Genomic DNA, 23,128 nt, shown 5'->3' with positions numbered 1-23,128 from the left:
GCAGCAAGAAAATAAGCATAGACTGGTTGGGAATGCTGGAGCATCGATGCTGGGGCAGTGTGGGATTAATCTGGTGATTTAATGGAGAATCCCGGCCACCCAGCAGTGCAGGAATTGCAGCCGGCCACATTCATTGCTATGTATATGAAGTTCAGGGTGCTGAGTAACCAGCAGATTTATGAATTCAGCTCGGGAAGTAACTGGAGCATACCATGACACAAATCAGTACAATCAAGTTAGTGGACAATAAATACCCATGGAAAAATTACCAGACATTATGTACATCAGTGTTTACCTATGGTGTCACATATCCGGCACTATATGTACCGGGAGACTCCTAAATTTCACAATGTCACTTATACCGTACCTGTTTTATAAAAATGTGACAAAAGCTCTTCTTTTTCAACAAATCGCTGATATAACCAATCTGTGAGCGCTTCTGTTTCCATGGGAACATCTTTGATGGGATAAATTCTGTTCAGAAGGAGAAATGGGATGTCGTTATCAGAGAGATGGAACGGTGGAATAAACCAGAGGTGGGGTATAGAGAGATGGACAAAAGTACGGAAAGTGGGGACCACCTCCCGGGGGTGTAATTATCCTAAATTTTATAAACCTTCTCAGTCTTTCAGAAAGGATGAAAAAAACATATACCTGCATGGGCTAAAGTCAGGAGTTCTAGTGAAGAAGCCATTAAGAAAACCAAAGAGACTGGTAGGTGGTATATTGGGGTCTCAATTTTTATTTTTTTTGTCTGACCTGAGGTCTCATAATTTAGTATAGTTTTTCTGATTCTCTATATCACTTACCCATGTGCAGGGCATTGCAGTAGCTTGGGTATCCATGGTTAAGACCACCAACTGTCACTGTATGATGGTTGAAACCATGGATACCTAAGCTACTGCAATGCCCTGCACATGGGTTAAGCGACATAGTGAATCAGAAGAACTATACTACATATCTAATTGTAGGCATTTGCTAACACTACTATTATTACACCTACTACATTTTGGGATAGGATCTTGGAGATGGGAATACTCCTTCAAAATTTTGGTGTCTGACAATACTGTAACAATACCTGCGAATGAGCAGATGAAGCCCTACCTGTAGTACACGTGTGTGATCGTAGGTGGCCGGTAGCCCAGAATCCAGGTTTGAATGTCCATAGGATTTGCATCGGGGTATCCAATCGTGGTGTCTATTACCCACTGTAGGCCTTTAGGTTTCCAATCTAAAGAGAAGGAAAAAAAAAAGAAAAAAAAAAGTTAATATATTGAAAATAGATTGAAATATAATTAACTGATTATTTTAATAAAATGAACAAATTGAAGTGAAAAGTAACTGGATCAATTTATTAGTTATAAAAAGGAGATTATAACATAAAAGTCGAGTTTTTGCCCATCTGCCATGTCTGGTACTGTCATGTGTATAGATAGGAATGTGCTGCAACAAGATAAGATAGATAAACCCCATTCTACACTTGGCCCTCTGTTTGCTCGATCCTCCCAGAATGTCGCCCTTTACATACTATTGAGACAGTCGTCCTTGCCCCTTTACCCTCCTCTGTCCCACACTACATTTCTATGGATTTATAGACCCTAGTGCTGGTCCCCAGGGGTGTACATACTATTTTATCCCCACCCAGGAGCGTAGAGGGTGCAACTGCGACTGGCCCGAGCGCCTTCACCAGGATGCGTGTCAGAGCTGAAATGTATTGCGGCGCTCCGTATATGTAAGGGTCCTTGCACTGCAATACACGCCGCCGGCCAATCAGAGGCTGGAAGGTGCCGTCCGCTTGCCCATCACGGGCGCTACATGGCAGTGACGTTACGCGCTGTCCGTTCCGGCATGCTGAAGTTAAATACCAGCTTCTGTACCAGCTATAGAAGAGCAGGTCGCACGTCGCAGGAGCGGGAGAAGGTGAGAATAATGGTTTGGTTCTATTTAAAATGTGATATAGAAGAACGAGGGACATTATTACTGGAAGGGAACCAGGATGGGGAACATTATACCTGGAAGGGAACCAGGATGGGGAACATTATACCTGGAAGGGAACCAGGATGGGGAACATTATACCAGGAAGGGGCCCAAGATAAGGGACAGTTATAGGATGGGGCTAGAGGAGGCATTATTACTAAAAGAGGCCCAGGATGGGAGACATTACTACTGGAAGGGAACAAGAATAAGGAACATTTTTATAAGATGGGGCCCAGGATGGAAGGAGCATTATTACTGGAAGAGGCTCAGGATGGGGGACATTATTACTGGAAGGGGCCCAGGATGGAGGACATTATATCAGGAAGGGGCCCAGGATGGAGACCATTATTACTTGGAGAAGCCCAGGATATCCAATAATTGTTATAGGATGAGGGGAAGGGGGAGCATTATTACCAGGAGGGGGCCAGGACAGGGGACATTAATTCAGAAAGGGGCCTAAAGGGGGACATTATTATTTAAAGGGGCCAGCACCAGGGACATTATTACAGGAAGGGGCCATGATGGAGGACATTATCGCATAGCGGGCAAATATGCACGTTTTTATAAGTTCTAGGACGCTACAAGGGCCCAGAAATCTGATCAACATGCAGGGGAAACACAGGCCCAAATTTTGCACCAGGGTTCATCAGACTCTAGTTACGCCACTGTCCCCACCCCCTGGGATACAACCGCCCTCACTAAAAATTCCAATTCTCCTGTTATCAGGTCTTCCCATTATTAAACTGATCGCAATACATTTTGCCCTATTTGCTGCATTTTTTTTGTGTGCTGATAACATGCGATTTGTCTACAGTACATGTTAACTGTTAAAAAAGTTAGTTGAAGAAGTGAAGTGCACTCTAGGCAATTTTGAAACCCTGAAGCAGAAGAAAAAAAAACATTGAAAGGCTATGTACACACGATGAGTTTTTCAAGCAGAAAACACCTGAAGAAACTCGAGTTTTTTTTTCTGAAGAGTCTTTTGTGTTTTATCCTGAGCATTTCCCGGACAGTTTTGACCGCCAGAGGTTTTTTTCCCCAGTCTTTTTTTTTTCCACTCCTTAGAATAATGATGGATCCACTAGTTTTTTTATTTTTTTAAAGCAAAAATTATGGCAAAAAGCTTCAAAAAACATCTGGGCGTCTTGAGCTTTCCCACTGACTTGCATTGTGAAGTAGTGAGTGAAAACCGCCAGAAGAATGGACCGGTCACTTTGTTTAACTGCTTGGCACTTTTAGAAACCTGAAGTGGTTAAAAGACTACCAGAAGACTACCAGAAGACGATCAGAAGACGATCAGAAGACTACCAGAAGACTACCAGAAGACTACCAGAAGACTACCAGAAGACTATCAGAAGACTATCAGAAGACGATCAGAAGACGATCAGAAGACGATCAGAAGACGATCAGAAGACGATCAGAAGACGATCAGAAGACGATCAGAAGACGATCAGAAGACGATCAGAAGACGATCAGAAGACGATCAGAAGACGATCAGAAGACTGAACATATGCACGAGTCGTTTCTATATAGAATTGCATAGGTTAATTTTTTCTGAGCTGTTTCGGGTAGGTTTTTCAGGCAGGGTCTGCAGCGATATTGGCCTGAAAAAGTGTCACGTGCACATAGCCAAAAGCCTGAAGATATGATCAGCAGAGTGGCTTTACAATAGGAATGAACAGATAAAATCTAAGCTTGGATTCCAATCCGGTGGTGTCCCTCCCTTATTGGACAATGATTGCCGCAGTGCCAGCCCTTATGTTATAAAAATGGAATAATCATGAAAAAGATTAAAAAGCATCTACAAATATGATGAATGTGCGACGCTCACCACATGTCTGGGGGTCAGATACAGATAAATACACAGAAGATGTTTCGAGGGACTGGTAATGCTCCTCGCACATCGGTGGCCATCGTCTACTAAATTATTCTATGCCATGATTTATTCACTATGTGCCAAGTAAAGCCGGCGAGTCGGCCAGAAACCTCCCCGGCCGCGGTGCTTGGAGTCACTTCCAGGCTGTTTTTTTTTTCCAGCTCCTTCAATATTGAACAAGTAACCTAAATCTAAAAAGATTCCCCTCGGATAATTAATATTTCACAGAGGAGGAACAGCTGGATGGGGGTTGTAGTCCTGGCTCGAATTTCTTTAGTAAATTAACAATGAAACTCGAACATTTAAAGCATCCAATACTTGTCTTCCTACGGGTCCACTACATCTTTTTCTTATCACTCTACATTCGGGCGTTCCTGTTAGGTCTTCAAGAATCTTATGGATCCATGGACAACTGGGTGTTACCAGTTAGAGGGGGTGTGTCCCTGCACAATATCTCATTATCCAATTGGTACGGACTGTACCAAAACTGTAGGTACACGCCCCTTAGATAATGGGAATGGTCACACCCAGTTGTCAATTATTCTTTTGTAAATTTCCAGGAATGGCATGAAGAAAAGACTCTCCAGAATGGTTATATTATGCGGAATCCAAGTATTTATCATCGCTGACATGTCAGGAGACGACGGCCCCTAACAAGCATGATAGGCATGCAGAGGAAAGAAAACATAGCTTGAGGATACAGCAAGAAAAAGACATAAAAAGTGGGAAGATTAAGATTTGCTTTTTTTTTTTTTTTGCAGTCTGAGGAATACACAGGGGAAGATTTATTAATACTTTCCTAAAGGTAGAATAAAATTACAACAGAGATAGATTTGGCTCATCTTCATAGAAGTCCACTCTTAGCCAACTTATTTTACGCCACAGTTTTCTTGCATTTCGCCTGGTGAATCGCTCCTCTTCTGCAGCATTTAAAAGGGGTTTCTCAACTTATGAAATTAATAAAATTGCGGCACAACTACGATTAAATAAATTATATTTAATCGCATATTTATTTATTATTATAAATTCTTTATAATCCAATCATGGCCGTTGTACTCACACCAAATGGATACAGGACATAACAAAAGGAGAGAGGAGTGCGGTGGGTCCCGGGTGCTGCCGCTGACAAAGTATAATCCAGGCAGTAACTAAAAAAAACGTACAATATATTGCAACGCGTTTCGGAGTAAAATCGACTCCTTCATCAGATATAACCCAAGTTTATGCCTGAGGAAGGAGTAGGTTCTACTCCAAAGTGCATTGCAATAAACTGCACTTACCGCCTGGATTAACCTCATCAACGCCAACTCACTTTTCTTTCCTTTATGTGTAAGAAAAAAAAAATATTACCGTATATATTAATCTTTGCAATTCACCCCCTTATTTAAAATCCTCTCTGTTCTCAAGAAAGGAGGGATTTTTATCTTCTAGTTTACAGCTCATCGCCTAGCTTACCGGCCACCTCTGCAGTCTGTCAGCGGTGGCCGGTCTCCTAGGCAAGAAGTGCAGCGCTTACTTGCTCTTCTTTGCAATACTTGTAATTGTTTGGAAGCTAGCTGGATCTCTGGATCTGGGGAGCTTCAGTGTCCCTGCAATGCATTGGAGAGATCACATTTTGGACTATGCCACTGGTCTGAACGGTCAATCATGAGGAGCGCACCGCCCCCTGATAAGCAGGAAGCAGGGACCGGAGAACACATGAATATGGAAGACTATAAAAACCCTTTAAAGGGGTAATTCCCTTCTGGTACATATGGCAGATGTCAGAGGACAGTCGGCCACGCACCATAGACCTTTGTTAGGGTGAGGTCTGTGACCATCCGAATGATCCGCAAGTGGTGGCATATGCCAATTGGCAGTGGGTGGAAAAAAAAACAACAACACTGGCACACTGTAGAACGCATCGCAAGTGTCCTAGTGCCCAAGTTCTATTGAAATTTTTCATGGTGTGCCGAACAACACGGAGTTCAGCAGTTATTACACCGTCCTGTGGCGCTCCGCACCCATCGCCTCAGCTACAGGTTTTATAAACTGGGTCAAGTCGCTTTGTTCTGGTGCAGAATGAACAGAAAAGTCTATAAACCTTGGAATTCTCCGCAATATTCTACAGTTTCAATTGTCTGTTTAATTTAGAATTTACGACCATAAATTTCTCATGCGCTCAGGTTTATTTAATATGTCGGTGGAGGGAATTCCCGGGAGTCGGGCGATTCCCAGCAGCCTAAATATTTAATGCTGGATCCGAATTTCTGAGGCTTCTTGGAGAGTGGCGCGGGCTGCGCTGAGCCTCTGCCACGCAACAGAATTGCACCACACTGAGCCCAGGCTGCAGACAGCACACATATATATATATATTATATATATATATATATAATTTTTTTTTTTATTATTATTTATTTATTCTTTTTATCAAACGATATATTTTTTATTTTTCACAATAAAGCAGTCAAACGGTGTCATGTTTTTACAATTAGGGTCAGAATATATGATATATCCAAATGAGAGATTAATTGTGAGTGGAATTTGGAACTTGTGAAATAATGGATCACTAAGATCGTGAGGTGTCTGACGTCCGGGTCCTCCGTATATACTGTGGAAGAAGAGGCTGCAATGATGCTTTCCCCATTCTTAGAGAAAAAATACGAGGGGGTATGTAGAGCTAGACTGCTAGGATACGTCATCCCTGGAGTCATTGAGTCCGACCTCTAGGACCCCCACTTATCCCTAGATGAAGAAGAGGTTGCATCACTTGATCAGTTTTCTCCAGCGATCTCGGCCATCAGGCTGTGCAGGGAATTGAAGCCAGGCACTTCCATTAAAGGAGCTGTCCACTATTGAAAAATCCCCTGCGTTTTTCGCGGCGAAAAACCTTTCGTAATCGGTCTGCCAGCTATTGCAATGGCAAACCTGATGTGCTGTGCACATGATGCGGAAATTTACGCTCAGGATTGCCATTGCGGAAAAAAACGCAGCATGTCATGAAGCGTTTCCCAGCCACTGACTTTAATTGAACAGCAGCAAATCCGCAGGTATAAGATTTATACCTTTGGATTTGCTGGGTTTCAATTAAAACCAATGGGCTGCGGAAAAGTTGCAAAAACGCTGTGAGTGGTATCCGGGTCGGCAGAGGACTACTACTCCTCTCATCCGACAGCCGCTCCCGCTGATAACCGCAGGGTAAAACAAAAAAGTAAAAAAACCTAATTCTCACCTGTCCGACGATGTCCCCCGGCAATGTTATCCTCCCGGCGGTACACTGCCGATCAGCTGAGAGCTCACGTGACCCCTCACTTTACGGCACCAGTGCTGCGTGGGAACATTCTCAAGACTGTTCCCACCAGTACAGGTGCTGAGGTCACCGGGGCTGATCAGCTGATGAACCCCAGTGAACTCACTCCTGCAGCAGCAATGCACACTGACAGGAGTGATTATACACCCCTGTCAGTATACATTGCTGCCTTCTACAGCAGTGGCCTCAGTGTTGCTGATGTCACTGCTGTTGAAGTGACCTGGATCGCCGAGGGACAATCGTGATGGTGGTAATCGTGGACTACGGCGGACAGGTGAGGGATATGGTTGTTTTTTAATTTACTTTTTTTTCAGGAGATGAGGGATTTGGGGACAGAGTATAATGAAAATTTTTTTTAGAACCATGTGTTTATTTAATTAAAATACTTTATTCGGGCCGTGTCTTTTATTGAAAAAGCTGCGACCACTTTACTACGCGGCTAGTAGACGCCCTCTATTACTAACCTGGGCTTCACGTCAGCTGCCAATACAAGGCTGACATGAACCCCAACCCCATTACCCCACTCGCCACCGCTACAGGGCAGTGGGAAGAGCGGAGGCTAAGCGCCAGGTTTGGCACATCTTATGGATGCACCATTTCTGGGACTGCTGAGGGGTGATATTAATCGAGGCGGAGGGGGCTAGTGTTCATGGCCTTTTCCCTTGCTATTAATATCAGCCCGCAGCTGTCTGTTTAGCCTTTTCTGGTTAGATTTTATAAGGGGGCCCCTACATACATTTTTTATGGGGTTCCTCTGTACTCTAGCTAGTAAAGGCTAAACAAACAGCTGTGGGCTAATATTACTAGCCAAAGAACATTCTTGGCCAATGGCCCCTTCCCCGGCTACTACTATCAGCTCCCATAGGTCGGCTTTCCCTTGCTGGTTATAAAAATGAGGCGGGAGCCAATGCCTTCTTTTTTTTTTTTTTATTTTAGGCTCTGTGCTCACAATTCGGACGTAGCAGCGCTTTGGACGCATATTCACACACTCACCGCCGGATCTCCTGCAAGGCGCCGGCCTAAGCATGCAGGGGACGTGACATCGCGTTATGCAGCGTCCACTGATGCACTTCAGAGAAGAGAGGAGACGCGGACTGAAGCCTGAATCAGGTCATGTGAGTATGAGCTTTTTTTTATTTTTTAATTCTCACATTACTATGAGGAGGGGGCCTGTGCTGATGGGGGGTGGGGGATACACTGGGGGCCTGTGCTGATGGAGATACACTGATGGGGGGGCCTGTACTGATGGGGGGGGGGGGGGATACGCTGATGGATGGTTAATAAACTGAGGGGCTGTGCAGATTGGGGAAATAAAATGAGGGGCGGTGCAAAGGGGCATGAAATGAGGGGCTGTGCAGGGGGACAGTAGACATCATACTATATATGGGGTCTGTGTTGGTGACAATACCATATATTGGCGGCTTGTTGTGGATATAATACCGTATTGGAGGCTGTGGTGACCATCATAGTGTGTAGGGAGACGGAGGAGTGACTACCGTTTGAAGAGGGCAGCGGGGCGGGTAATATGAGGGCATAGTGTGGAGAGGGGGCACAGAATGGATATGGAGAGGGGACAGCGATAAATGGAGGAACTATATGGAGAGGGGTTAGCATGGGGGAAGGGGACAGTGTGGAGACAGAGAAAGTGTAATAGAAAATTAGAGAGGGGACAGCCATGGTATAGGACGTGGTTCATAAGAGCGGGAGGTTATAGCTGATAATGGTGGACAGTGCAGAGGCCATATACCATAGGAGGCTTATTAAGGTTATAATATGAACAGATATTATTTTGCAGAAGGCGATTTAATAGCACTCCTGTTTTTAAGGGTACCGTATGGGGATCTGCTGCAAAAAAATAGAGAAGAGGGAGGTCTGCACAGACGAGATGTGAATGTGAAAAGTCACCATGTCATCTAGACAACAGACGACTACAGAGAAGATGTCATCTATAACATACCTGGATGTAAATGTTATTTGTGATACTGCCTGTGTCTCATCTGTGCAGTGATTCTTGCATGGTCTGTATTCTGATGATGGCTGTTAATAACAATTCCCAGTATCACCTTACCATTGTTAAGGACATACTGGGAGTTGTAGGTTAATGCCATACAATTATTTATGGGGCTAAATTGATATTACAATTGATTGTTGTACTAAGCTTAGTTCTTGAATTCAAGTACTTTTGCTTCTGGTCATGTATTCGTGTACTTATGGTGGTTCTGGTGATGTATTAATTTACTGGTGATGGTTCTGGTGACGTAGTCAAGTACTGATGGTGGGGTCTGTTTATGTATTCATGTATTGATGGTGGATCTAGTGATGCATTCATGTACTGATTGTGGTTCTGGTGACGTATTCATTTATTGTTGATGGTTCTAGTGATGAATATATAACCAGAATCATCATCACTACATGAATATGTCACTAGAATCACCATCAGTTATAATTGTGTATGTAAAACGCAGCAATATCAAATGTGTATTTTTTTTATTTTTTTTCGCATCTCTTATTGGGGTGAAAAGGAGTAGGAGTTGAAGATACATACACACACATTAATATATATATTTGTCCCCCGTCCACTCGTGCCTTAGGATCATCTCGATGGGAGCAGTAGTTCCCATCAGCCTGATCCTGCTATTTAAACTGCCCCATATGTTATTTTTGGCCCTATACATGTTTTAATTTTTTTAGGCCCCCATATTTTTTTTTTTTTTATTTTGGTCCACAATAAATTTTAAATACATTTCATTGATGGCCAGTGGTTACCTAAAATAAATTAGTTTATACATTACCTGTCCCCGCCGATCGCCACCTAAAATAAAGTAAAAAAAAAAAAAATCTACATCTATACTCACCTAGACACCTAATTCCCCGAAGCCATCGATCTCCTGTAATAAAATATAAAATAATAAACCACAATTTTATCCTTACCCCTCCGTAGTAGTCCAAATAGAGTGTCCCACGAAGATAACTCTACACCGCTGCCGCCGCTATAATGACGGGGCCGTAAAGCAGCCCCGTCATTGCATAAGCGGGTTCGCCGGAGTTCAGGCAGCGCTGCTCCGGTTAGCTCCTTTACGGCCCTGCTGTATCGTGAGAAATTCCCACAGTACAGCAGGGCTGTAAAGGAGGTCTCCGGAGCTGCGCTGACTGAATGCACTCCGGTGACCTCAGTCAGGGGCTCCCGCTGCCGGGAGCGGACGTGTTACCGGCAGCGTGAGCTTACAGCAGCAATGACAGCTGTCACATCTCCAGATGTGACAGCTGTGCATGGGAGATCAGCGCAGGAACGTGGACAGGTAACTATTTTTTTTTTAGTAAGCTAAGAATTAAATAAAATTGTGTGTTTTATTTCAAATAAATTATTTTTTTCTGGGTGTAGTGTGTGTTTTCTTTTTAACACTTTGTAGGTTAGTAATGGGGGTGTCTTCTAGATGCCCATCATTACTAACCTGGGCTTCATGGCAGCTGGCGCTGACATGAACCCCACCACTATTACCCCCTGCCACCGCACCAGGGCAGCGTGGAAGAGCGAGGCTAAGTGCCAGATTTAGCGCACAAATAGGATGTGCCAAATCTGGGGCGGCTGAGGGCTGCTGTTTCTAGCCTGGGAGGGGGCCAGTATTCATGGCACCCTTCCTGGGCTATTAATATCAGCCCCAAGCTGTCTGCCTAGCCTTTGCTAGCTATTAAAATAAGGGGACCCCACATCATTTTTTTTTAGGGTCCCCCATTTTAATAGCTAGTAAAGGCTAGGTATTCAGCTGGGGGCTGATATTAGTAGCCTGGGAAGCTCCGTGGGTATTACCCCCTTCCCAGGCTTCAAACATCTGCCCCAGCTGTCTGCTTAACTTCCGCTAGAGACTAAAATTATGGGGGATCCCACGCCAATTTTTTTTTTTTAATAAATCCTTTATTTTAACACTAAATGACACTTGAGGGGTTAATAAAGATGCAGTCCCTAAATTATTTATTTTTTAATTAATTTTTCTCAAAAATTTTGACATGGGCTTCGCCATATTTTTGTATGCCAGCCAGGTACAGCATCCAGGAACGGGCTGCCCCCAACGCCCAGCTGCTTATTTGTACTTGGCCGGACACAACAATATAGGGAAGCCATTTTTTTTTTATTATTATTATTATTTCATGAATTTCAAGAAATAATTTAAAAAAAAAAAAAAAAAAAAACGTGGGACTTCGCCCTATTTTTGTGACCAGCCAGGTACAACTAAGCAGCTGGGGGCTGGAATCCGCAGCGCAGGGAGGCCCAAGCTTTGTGGGCACCCCCTGCTGCGAACTGCAGTCCGCAGCCACCCCAGAAAATGTCGCGTTCATAGAAGCGCCATCTTCTAGCGCTGTATCCAGCTCATCCAGGGCCCTGGTGCGGTGGCTCACTGGGTAATAAAGGGGTTAGGGCCAGCTTTGTATTATCCGCTGGCCCTAAGCCCAAAATTCATGGGGTCACGCCAATATTAGGCTATGTGCCCACGATGCAGAAATTAAGCAGAAAAAAAAAGGGTCCCCCTATAAATTGGAGCCAGCAAAGGCTAGGCGGACAGCTGCGACCTGATATTAATAGCCTAGAAAGGGGCCATGGTTATAGGCCCTCTCCAAGGCTATAATATCAGCCCTCAGCCACCCCTGATTTGGCACATCCTATTTGTGCGCCAAATCTGGCGCTTAGCCTCGCTCTTCCACGCAGCCCTGGTGTGGTGGCAGGAGGTAATAGTGGTGGGGTTCATGTCAGCGCCAGCTGCCATGAAGCCCAGGTTAGTAATGATGGGCGTCTATAAGACACCCCTCATTACTAACCTACAAAGTGTTAGAAAGAAAAAACACACTACACCCAGAAAAAAATAATTTATTTGAAATCAAACACACCATTTTATTTAATTCTTAGTTTACTTAAAAAAATAAAAAAATAGTTACCTGTCCACGTTCCTGCGCTGATCTCCCATGCACAGCTGTCACATCTGGAGAAGGTGACAGCTGTGCATGGCTGCTGTAAGCTCACACTGCCGGGAACACGTCCGCTCCCGGCAGCGGGAGCCACTGACTGAGGTCACCGGAGTGCATTCAGTCAGCGCAGCTCCGGAGACCTCCTTTACGGCCCTGCTGTACCGTGGGAATTTCTCACGGTCAGGAGCAGCGCTGCCTGAACTCCGGCGAACCAGCTTATGCAATGACGGGGCTGCTTTACGGCCCTGTCATTATAGCGGCGGCAGCAGTTTAGAGCGGTCACATTTTATGTGGCTGCTCTAAACTGGAGATCTTCGTGGGACACTCGATTTGGACTACTACGGAGGGGTAAGGATAAGGTTGTGGTTTATTAATTTATATTTTATTACAGGAGATCGATGGCTTCGGGGAATTAGGTGTCTAGGTGAGTATAGGTGCAGTTTTTTATTTTTTACTTTATTTTAGGTGGCGATCGACGGGGACAGGTAATGTATAAACTAATTTATTTTAGGTAACCACTGGCCACCAATGAAATGTATTTAAAATTTATTGGGGATCAAAAAAAATAAATAAAAAAATATGGGGGCCTAAAAAAATAAAACATGTATAGGGGCAAAAATAACATATGGGGCAGTTTAAATAGCAGGATCAGGCTGATGGGAACTACTGCTCCCATCGAGCTGATCCTGCTGGCACGAGTGGACGGGGGACAGACATAGGCCGATGGGAGTAGTAGTGTCACATCGGCCTATGTCTGCCTGCACGCAAACACCCGCAGACATCGCGCAAACACCAGCAGACACCCGCAGACACTGCGCACACACCAATCATGACAGGGACATTCAGCTCCATCCTCTTGTACCACCCCAGGTGCTCAGTCATGATCCAGGAAGATGGGAATGGTATGGGATTCTCGTCTTCCTGGATTGATGGGATGGTCTGGGAGGTGTGGCTGACCTGTGCGGCCGTAGGAAAGTTCATGCGAGTTCATGCAGTCAAGCATGAACTCACATGAACCCTCTGAGGTCACCGCGGCTACTTCAAATGAACAGCTGATCAGCATCAGCTGATACCTCAGCTGTTCATTTGAAATAACCGGCGGGAAAGCCGGCAGTGAAAAGACTTCACCGCCGGCTTTCCAGTTCTGTGCTGCGCTACCCGCTCCCTGATGTGCACTACCCGCTCCCTGATGTGCGCTCCCCCGCCGCCTCCCATCCCGATCCTCCGCTCCCCCCGCCACCTCCCATCCCGAACCAAAGTTAGGACCGGGTGGGGAGCGAAGCACCAAGGAGTGGGGAGCGTACATCAGGAAGCGGGGAGCGCAGCACAGAACGGGAAAGCCGGCGGTGAAGTCTTTTCACTGCCGGCTTCCCTGCCCGGGTCCTTCGCTCCGCACTCCATGGTGCTGCGCTCCCCGCCCGGTCCTAACTTAGGATCGGGATGGGAGGTGGCGGGGGGAGCGGAGGATCTGGATGGGAGGCTGCGGGGAAGCAGTATGGGGCTGTGTGATTGTTTAAAAGTCGGCGGCTTTTTACCGCCCGCCGGCTTTTAAACAATCAGGAGAATTCTCTCACGCTGGGATGGCATTCTGATGACAGGCTGGATAGCAGCTGAGCGCTGCCATCCAGCTTGTCATCCTTCAGAGACACTGCAGAGCGCAGGCATTATGGGAACTTCCGATTCCGGTATCCGATATTCTAAAAGTATCGGAAATCCGATACCGAGAATATCGGTCAATACCCGATATTACAGTATCGGAATGCTCAACACTAGCCACAATGTCTTATCTTGTGCACAAAGTATTATAAAAAGTGGGATCACCAGCAATGCGCAAACATATGCAAAGAGTAGCCACATACTGATTATATTACCATTATTACAGGCCATCAGGGAAGCTCACAAATATATGTAAATATATGATAGTTACTTCTATATTTAGGCATAACCTTTATATTCTCATTACTGTGCGTGTAGGCAGGGTGGAAAACACACAAGCGATCGAGCCCATTATGCCCATATATTCATGGTGAAAGTGAGCAGAGCGGTGACTATAAATCTGTGTGATTCACAGGATACAGTTCACTACCTTTGAGCTTTCATTAATGCAATTTATCGATTTCTTAATTGTTTACAATCAGGAGGATATCAGTTACTCCGAGTCTTGTAGCTCATCAATATTCACAAGGTATCAGCAGTGTGCTGTCATTAGAGACGCTGTAACCTCAGCAGTGCCTAGTGCAGGAGATCGGAGCCAAAAGTGTTACACTGTGTAGAGTATAGCATACCATTATACAAAAGCGCTAGTCCAGTCACATACAAGTCTTATGTCTATAATTGTCCAAAGGGCCAGCATCATGGCAGTAATTCTCAGGTTTATATAAGGGCAGTATTATAGTAGTTATATTCTTGTACATAGGGGACAGTATTATAGTAGTTACAGTGGGTACGGAAAGTATTGAGACCGCTTTAAATTTTTCACTCTTTGTTTCATTGCAGCCATTTGGTAAATTCTAAAAAGTTCATTTTTTTCTCATTAAAGTACACTCTGCACCCCATCTTGACTGAAAAAAACAGAAATGTAGAAATTTTTGCAAATTTATTAAAAAAGAAAAACTGAAATATCACATGGTCATAAGTATTCAGACCCTTTGCTCAGTATTGAGAAGAAGCTCCTTTTGAGCTAGTACAGCCATGAGTCTTCTTGGGAATGATGCAACAAGTTTTTCACACCTGGATTTGGGGATCCTCTGCCATTCTTCCTTGTAGATCCTCTCCAGTTCCGTCAGGTTGGATGGTGAATGTTGGTGGACAGCCATTTTCAGGTCTCTCCAGAGATGCTCAATTGGGTTTAGGTCAGGGCTCTGGCTGGGCCAGTCAAGAATGGTCACAGAGTTGTTCTGAAGCCACTCCTTTGTTATTTTAGCTGTGTGCTTAGGGTCATTGTCTTGTTGGAAGGTGAACATTCGGCCAAGTCTGAGGTCCAGAGCACTCTGGATGAGGTTTTCATCCAGGATATCTCTGTACTTGGCCGCATTCATGTTTCCTTCAATTGCAACCAGGTCTCTGGGGAGACCTGAAAATGTCTGTCCACCAACGTTCACCATCCAACCTGACAGAACTGGAGAGGATCTACAAGGAATAATGGCAGAAGATCCCCAAATCCAGGTGTGAAAAACTTGTTGCATCATTCCCAAGAAGACTCATGGCTGTACTAGCTCAAAAGGGGGCTTCTACTCAATACTGAGCAAAGGGTCTGAAGACTTATGACCATGTGATATTTCAGTTTTTCTTTTTTAATAAATTTGCAAAAATCTCTACATTTCTGTTTTTTTTCAGTCAAGATGGGGTGCAGAGTGTACTTTAATGAGAAAAAAATGAACTTTTTAGAATTTACCAAATGGCTGCAATGAAACAAAGAGTGAAAAATTTAAAGGGGTCTGAAAACTTTCTGTACCCACTGCAGGGGGCAGGGCAGTATTATAGTAGTTATATTCTTGTACATAGGGGCAGTATTATAGTAGTTATATTCTTGTACATAGGGACAGTATTATAGTAGTTATATTCTTATACAGAGGCAGTATTATAGTAGTTATATTCTTGTATATAGGGGGCAGTATTATAGTAGTTATATTCTTGTATATAGGAGGCAGTATTATAGTAGTTATATTCTTGTACATAGGAGCAGTATTATAGTAGTTATATTCTTGTACATAGGGGCAGTATTATAGTAGATATATTCTTGTGCATAGGAGCAGTATTATAGTAGTTATATTCTTGTATATAGGAGGCAGTATTATAGTAGTTATATTCTTGTACATAGGAGCAGTATTATAGTAGTTATATTCTTGTACATAGGAGCAGTATTATAGTAGATATATTCTTGTGCATAGGAGCAGTATTATAGTAGTTATATTCTTGTACATAGGGGCAGTATTATAGTAGTTATATTCTTGTACATAGGAGCAGTATTATAGTAGTTATATTCTTATACAGAGGCAGTATTATAGTAGTTATATTCTTGTATATAGGGGGCAGTATTATAGTAGTTATATTCTTGTATATAGGAGGCAGTATTATAGTAGTTATATTCTTGTACATAGGAGCAGTATTATAGTAGTTATATTCTTGTATATAGGAGCAGTATTATAGTAGTTATATTCTTATACATAGGGGGCAGTATTACAGTAGTTATATTCTTATACATAGGGGGCAGTATTACAGTAGTTATATTCTTGTACATAGGAGCAGTATTATAGTAGTTATATTCTTGTATATAGGAGGCAGTATTATAGTAGTTATATTCTTGTACATAGGAGCAGTATTATAGTAGTTATATTCTTGTATATAGGAGCAGTATTATAGTAGTTATATTCTTATACATAGGGGGCAGTATTACAGTAGTTATATTCTTATACATAGGGGGCAGTATTACAGTAGTTATATTCTTGTACATAGGAGCAGTATTATAGTAGTTATATTCTTGTACATAGGGAGCAGTATTATAGTAGTTATATTCTTGTACATAGGAGCAGTATTATAGTAGTTATATTCTTGTACATAGGGAGCAGTATTATAGTAGTTATATTCTTGTACATAGGAGCAGTATTATAGTAGTTATATTCTTGTACATAGGGGCAGTATTATAGTAGTTATATTCTTGTACATAGGGGTAGTATTATAGTAGTTATATTCTTGTACATAGGGGCAGTATTATAGTAGTTATATTCTTGAACATAGGGGCAGTATTATAGTAGTTATATTCTTGTACATAGGGGCAGTATTATAGTAGTTATATTCTTGTACATAGGGGCAGTATTATAGTAGTTATATTCTTGTACATAGGGGCAGTATTATAGTAGTTATATTCTTGTACATAGGGGCAGTATTATAGTAGTTATATTCTTGTACATAGGGGCAGTATTATAGTAGTTATATTCTTATACATAGGGGGCAGTATTATAGTAGTTATATTCTTGTACATAGGGGCAGTATTACAGTATATTCTTGTACATAGGGGCAGTATTACAGTAGTTATATTCTTGTACATAGGGGCAGTATTACAGTAGTTATATTCTTGTACATAGGGGCAGTATTACAGTAGTTATATTCTTATACACAGGGGGCAGCATTATAGTAGTTATATTCTTGTACACAGGGGGCAGTATTATAGTAGTTATATTCTTGTACACAGGGGGCAGTATTATAGTAGTAATATTCTTGTACACAGGGGGCAGTATTATAGTAGTTATATTCTTGTACATAGGGAGCAGTATTATAGTAGTTATATTCTTGTACATAGGGGGCAGTATTATAGTAGTTATATTCTTGTACATAGGGGGCAGTATTATAGTAGTTATATTCTTGTATATAGGGGCAGTATTATAGTAGTTATATTCTTGTACATAGGGGCAGTATTATAGTAGTTATATTCTTGTACATAGGGGCAGTATTATAGTAGTTATATTCTTGTATATAGGAGCAGTATTATAGTAGTTATATTCTTGTATATAGGGGACAGTATTATAGTAGGTATATTCTTGTATATAGGGGACAGTATTATAGTAGGTATATTCTTGTATATAGGGGACAGTATTATAGTAGGTATATTCTTGTACATAGGGGGCAGTATTATAGTAGGTATATTCTTGTACATAGGGGGCAGTATTATAGTAGTTATATTCTTGTACATAGGGGGCAGTATTATAGTAGTTATATTCTTGTACATAGGAGCAGTATTATAGTAGTTAAACTCTTGAAAACATACAGCAAGTGTTGTACTCCACAAATAATCAGTAACCAAATATTTGCAGTGGAGCTGGTCCCAGATGCACATAGTGCTCCATCCCAAAATATATTAAAAAAAAGCTTCAGTAAGAATTAAAATTGCGTATAACTTTCGGATGGTGACGCTGTTCCTCGGATAGATTAAGGAAACATTGTGCTAATGCAACACAACCTATTACCGAGGCAATGGCATTAAAATCTAAATTCCTGGCCGAGCCTAAGCAGCTGTTTGTACTCATGTGGTAATCTTATGAAGACGTGCTGTGTGCACACTTCAGGTATTCTAGCGCGCTCCCTATATGACCTGTGCGTCCTTCACAGACGAGGCTCCGAGGAAATAGGACTCTATGGTGATCATTAATTAGATAGAATATAAGAACGTATTTTACATATCAGGTTGTTGGTGCAAATTTTGATCAAATTTCACCCCCCACCCGGTTGTTTTATTTAACTAATTCTACCTATCCATATTCATTTTGTAGGCCAAGGCCCAAAAATGAGCGGAAATTCTTTGATTGTACAAATATGCTGCGTAATATAGGGGGCTGGCAGAGTGAAATCGCATACCTATTGCAGGTGGGCTCACACAATTTGATTAAATTGTCAAAATGAAGACTCAGGAGCCTGCGGTGCCATCCTTACCCCCATGAGGTGTGTGTCCACCTGCCGGAGTGCCGTTCTCCTGTTGTGCCAGCAATGTGTTGAGGATGACTTGTGTAGCCCCCAATCTTGGCAGGGTGACGTGAGTAAGAAATGGCAGGTTGTTTTTTTTGGCATATAACTGGCTTGTTTCCCTTCTTTTCCTGAGAAAGCCGCCCTCTGGGAATAAGATAATCCACTTTCGATCCCGACTTCGGTAGTATTTTTCTAGGTGGACCTTCAGGAGGACCAGCTGCTGGTCACGATAAGCTTTGCCCTGTGAATGCACAAAATAAATCAAAATAAGAGTAAAAAAATATAAAATAATTATAATATATATATATATATATATATATATAATAATATAATATCTATCATTAATCTAAACAATTCAATAGGAAAATAATGTACGTCGCCCTGGAGCCTGGAGCTAGTAATCAAGGTGAAGCTCGGTTTTAGTTTGAGGGGAACTTTCCAGGGATTGACAATAATTTGGACAAGGGTATTAAATAGCAAAAAAAAATAACAGGACCCTCATATGACTTGGCTGAAGCCGAGAGTGGTTATAAAGAGAATCTCCCTCTCTGGAGGTCCTGTCCGTTTTTAATAAGCATTGCGTAATGTTTAATCCCCCTCTTCCATCACTGTGGGGATGGGGGGGCGCTGTAAAGTAATGTAAAGGCATATTCACATGCAGCATTTTTGCTGCAGATTTTTCTGCAGTGTTGGCAGGAAAAAAAAACACTGCATACAGTACGACTACGTACGTTTTGCCTTTTGTTTTTTTTTCCCATTCATTTGAGATGGGAGAAAAAAAAATACCTAAAAAAAAACAGAAAACCGCTCACAGAATTGATACGTTGCAAATTTAAAAATAATGAAACAGCGGCTTTAAAAAAAAAAAAAAAAACCACGGGGAAAAAAAAAGCAGCATGTGTGAATGAGATTTTTGAAATCGGATTTTACTTTGCTGGTACCGTAAGACACTTTTTTTTTCCTGCACTAAAAAAAAAATATATATATGTATATTGTGAGTGAAAGGCTCAATGGAAGTAAATTACAAACTTTCACAACTTTACATTCTGGACACATTAATAAAAAATAAAACAAAATCAGTGTTGTTGCCCCTTAAATGTAATGAATTGAGAGATGGATGTGATACATTTCCTTTACTAAGGTCTCGGAGTCCTGAACGCAGCGCGGCTGTTCCCGGCTTGATCTCTGATATCCAGAGTTGTCCTCATTTGGTAATAGCAGAACATGGACTAAAGGGAACATACACAAGAGTATGAAGGAATGTTCCCAGCAGACGTTACATCTCCGCTGCCCCCTCATCCCCGGCCTGGAGAGCGGCAGAGGAAACATCAAAGGACGAAATACTCCCCGAGACGCTCTCCAGCAGTGCGGGTGATAAAGGGCTGCAACGGGCTCAGAAACTTACCAAAAGGTTTCATTACAGTTTTCAGACTTACAAAAAAGACACATTCTCCTTCCTGCAGGCCTCACTTCTAAGAAAAAAAGGGGGTGGTGGGCCTTAAAGTGTGGGGCGATGGGGCGAGGTCAACTGTGGCCCAACTGATTTACCATCATGTACGCCAGGAACTTTAATACAAATAGAAATCTGTCACATCACCTATTGTGTATGGTGGATCCGGTGTTATCTACTGTATATAGAGATGTTATCAGTCATTGTACAGGAGGAGGAGTTGAGCTGTGACATCACCTATTGTGTATGGTGGATCCTGTGTTATCTACTGTATATAGAAGTGTTATCAGTCATTGTACAGGAGGGGGAGGAGGTGAGCTGTGACATCACCTATTGTGTATGGTGGATCCTGTGTTATCTACTGTATATATGTGTGTTATCAGTCATTGTACAGGAGGAGGAGGAAGTGATCTGTGATATCGCCTATTGTGAATGGTGGATCCTGTATTAACTACTGTATACAGAGGTGTTACCTCATTGTTATGCTGTTTGATGATAGCGAGACTATTAAAAAGTCATTTGTCTAGAATTGTGAGTATATTATTAGGCCTGGTTGTAAGTGTAAAAATTCATAAATTTCAGTTTTTTTGTGTATAGAATAAGGATAATAAAACTAAAAGACATGATCAAAATGGTTATAAAAAAAAAAAATTTTGCATAAAAACCTAAATGAAACAATAGGCCATTTTCTGATAACACGTTCCCTTTAAGAATGTTTCCTTTTTCACATACAGCAGAGATCAAATAAATATTGGTACACGATCTACATTACAGATGAGTCTTACCTGTCGGATGAAAAAATCTCCGTGCACAAGAGACACCACCCCGAAATTGGTGTACTTGAAAATATGGTCCATTAGCCACATCATTTGCCGGACAACCTACAAAAATAAATAAATATATATAATAATAATAATAATTAAAACACAAATCACCTAACTCCGAGCTGTAGGACTAGGTTCACACTTATACAGGGCTCTCCACTGAGCACTACATCAGGGATTTCTGTCTAATCCCTGATGGAGCCATTTACTTCAATGAAGCTGATGGAGTCGCTGTCTGGTCTCCTTCGTCTTTCAGCCATGGCGGCTCAGTGGAGAGCGGTGTGTGTGAACCTGGCCTAACACTGAACCCAGAAAATGTCACTGCAGCCTCCACAGCCGTCCCGCAGTGCACAGCTGATCTAAGCTGTCGACTATACACGGATATTTATTACAGCCGTCAGATCATCATGCAGGTCAGGAAGATAATCGGGAGCATTCATGAAAAGACCAACGGCAAGAAAAGGAGTCACGTTTCCCAAAGCAGCCAGCGGTCACCTTACTGCAAACAACAAGAAGGGGAAGAATCAGGACGCCGCGTGCTTGGTGGAAAAAAAAACTAACTAACCAACTGCAGCTCAGCTACGGATGTTAGGGGGTGTGTCTGTCAGGTATTCAAAAATATCCAGCAGAATAGTGAGTGCAGCTCTGGGGTATAATACAGGAAGTAACTCCGGATCAGTAATGTATGTACACAGTGACTGCACCAGCAGAATAGTGAGTGCAGCTCTGGGGTATAATACAGGATGTAATTCAGGATCAGTAATGTATGCACACAGTGACTGCACCAGCAGAATAGTGAGTGCAGCTCTGGGGTATAATACAGGATGTAACTCGGGATCAGTAATGTAATATATGTACACAGTGACTGCACCAGCAGAATAGTGAGTGCAGCTCTGGGGTATAAAACAGGATGTAACTCAGGATCAGTAATGTATGTACACAGTGACTGCACCAGCAGAGTAGTGAGTGCAGCTCTGGAGTATAATACAGGATGTAACTCAGGATCAGTACTGTAATGTATGTACACAGTGACTGCACCAGCAGAGTAGTGAGTGCAGCTCTGGAGTATAATACAGGATGTAACTCAGGATCAGTACTGTAATGTATGTACACAGTGACTGCACCAGCAGAATAGTGAGTGCAGCTCTGGAGTATAATACAGGATGATTAATCGCAGTGGTCACAATAAGTCTCCAATGGAGGTTGAAGTTAAGAGACATGCGGGCGTCATGAGCAGTAAGGAACAGCGAGGGAATCCTGTATGGATGAATATTTGTAATTTTTTTTATTTTTTTATTTCAAGACAATTATGGACTGATTCAAGAGAAAAAAAAAAAAAAGGAGAAAGACAAAAAAGATAGACAACCCCTTTAAGGTGGCCATACAACCTGGAGGGCTGTCCTTATGATGCTTGGCCAGCTACTTCTAAGCAAACCCCTGTACATGCACGCTCGGCTCATCTAAGTGTACATGTACTACTGGGTGAGGGGAATTGGCTGCTGTCAGACATCTCTGGCTGCCGCTCATCTTTCATGGTGTAGAAATGTAGCATGACAAATCCTGCTCTGCCCCCCCGATATCCGGGTGGCATTCAATGTGCATGGGCACCTTATGGTCTACAAAATGCCCCATCTGCAGTAACGCATGGCTGTACGGTGCAGATAGAAGCAGTGAACGTAGTTTTCAGCCACCCCTGACCTCCACACCCCTGAGCCCAGTTTATCGCCCATTAGGACGATACAAGGGTCATGTGTTGGAGAATGTACTCAGACGGCAGACAGGCCGCCCGGCTCGGCACAGATGACCCGTCCTTGTACACTAAATATCAGCTGGTCCCGTGCATTAGATATTGCTCAATAATTCACCGAGCGGCTGGTGATTGGCAGTGGGAGTCTCGCCATGAGAGAACCATTACTCATTTATAAGAAAGGCTAAAATAGACGCGTGGGCCTCCGAGCCCGAACCTCGTCCTCCGTGATGCACAGTTTCTCATGCTCGTTTTATAGGATTACAGACCGGTCAGAATATACAGGTCACAAGGTATCTCACATGCACGATCTGGACCATTCCGCGGCGTACATCGAGCATGTTCTCAGAGTCATTTAGTTTCCTGCAATACCAGCCACAACTTGTGTACAGAGGAGGCGCTACTTCTACAAGTGAAAACTCCCTTTAAAACAAAGCTATTGTTTGATGGCACTAAGGATTTTTCTCAGCCTTGTGCTTCAGGAGCGCACCGCTCCCCTGCCTCCTGCTTGCCCAGAGAGTGTGCGCTCCTGATCTTTGACAGATTG

General features: G+C 42.7%; 1 protein-coding gene across 1 annotated transcript in view; it reads right to left on the bottom strand.

The window, feature by feature from the left end:
- Nucleotides 1–23,128, bottom strand: part of LPGAT1 (lysophosphatidylglycerol acyltransferase 1) — a 66,133-nt gene that overhangs the window by 5,121 nt on the left and 37,884 nt on the right. Inside the window, exons 4-7 of the mRNA XM_073671985.1 lie at nucleotides 20,796–20,891; nucleotides 18,528–18,801; nucleotides 1,105–1,231; nucleotides 368–474 (exon numbers count right to left, since the gene is read on the bottom strand). Of these exons, the coding sequence (XP_073528086.1) occupies nucleotides 368–474; nucleotides 1,105–1,231; nucleotides 18,528–18,801; nucleotides 20,796–20,891 (604 nt within the window). The remainder of the gene's footprint in view (nucleotides 1–367; nucleotides 475–1,104; nucleotides 1,232–18,527; nucleotides 18,802–20,795; nucleotides 20,892–23,128) is intronic.

Source organism: Phyllobates terribilis, unplaced genomic scaffold, assembly GCF_046119375.1.
Source record: "Phyllobates terribilis strain yellow unplaced genomic scaffold, ASM4611937v1 Scaffold_3__8_contigs__length_932513732, whole genome shotgun sequence".
In the NCBI taxonomy this organism is placed as follows: domain Eukaryota; kingdom Metazoa; phylum Chordata; class Amphibia; order Anura; family Dendrobatidae; genus Phyllobates; species Phyllobates terribilis.
The sequence above is the reverse complement of the archived record's forward strand: the minus strand, read 5'-3'. Positions and strand labels throughout refer to the sequence as shown.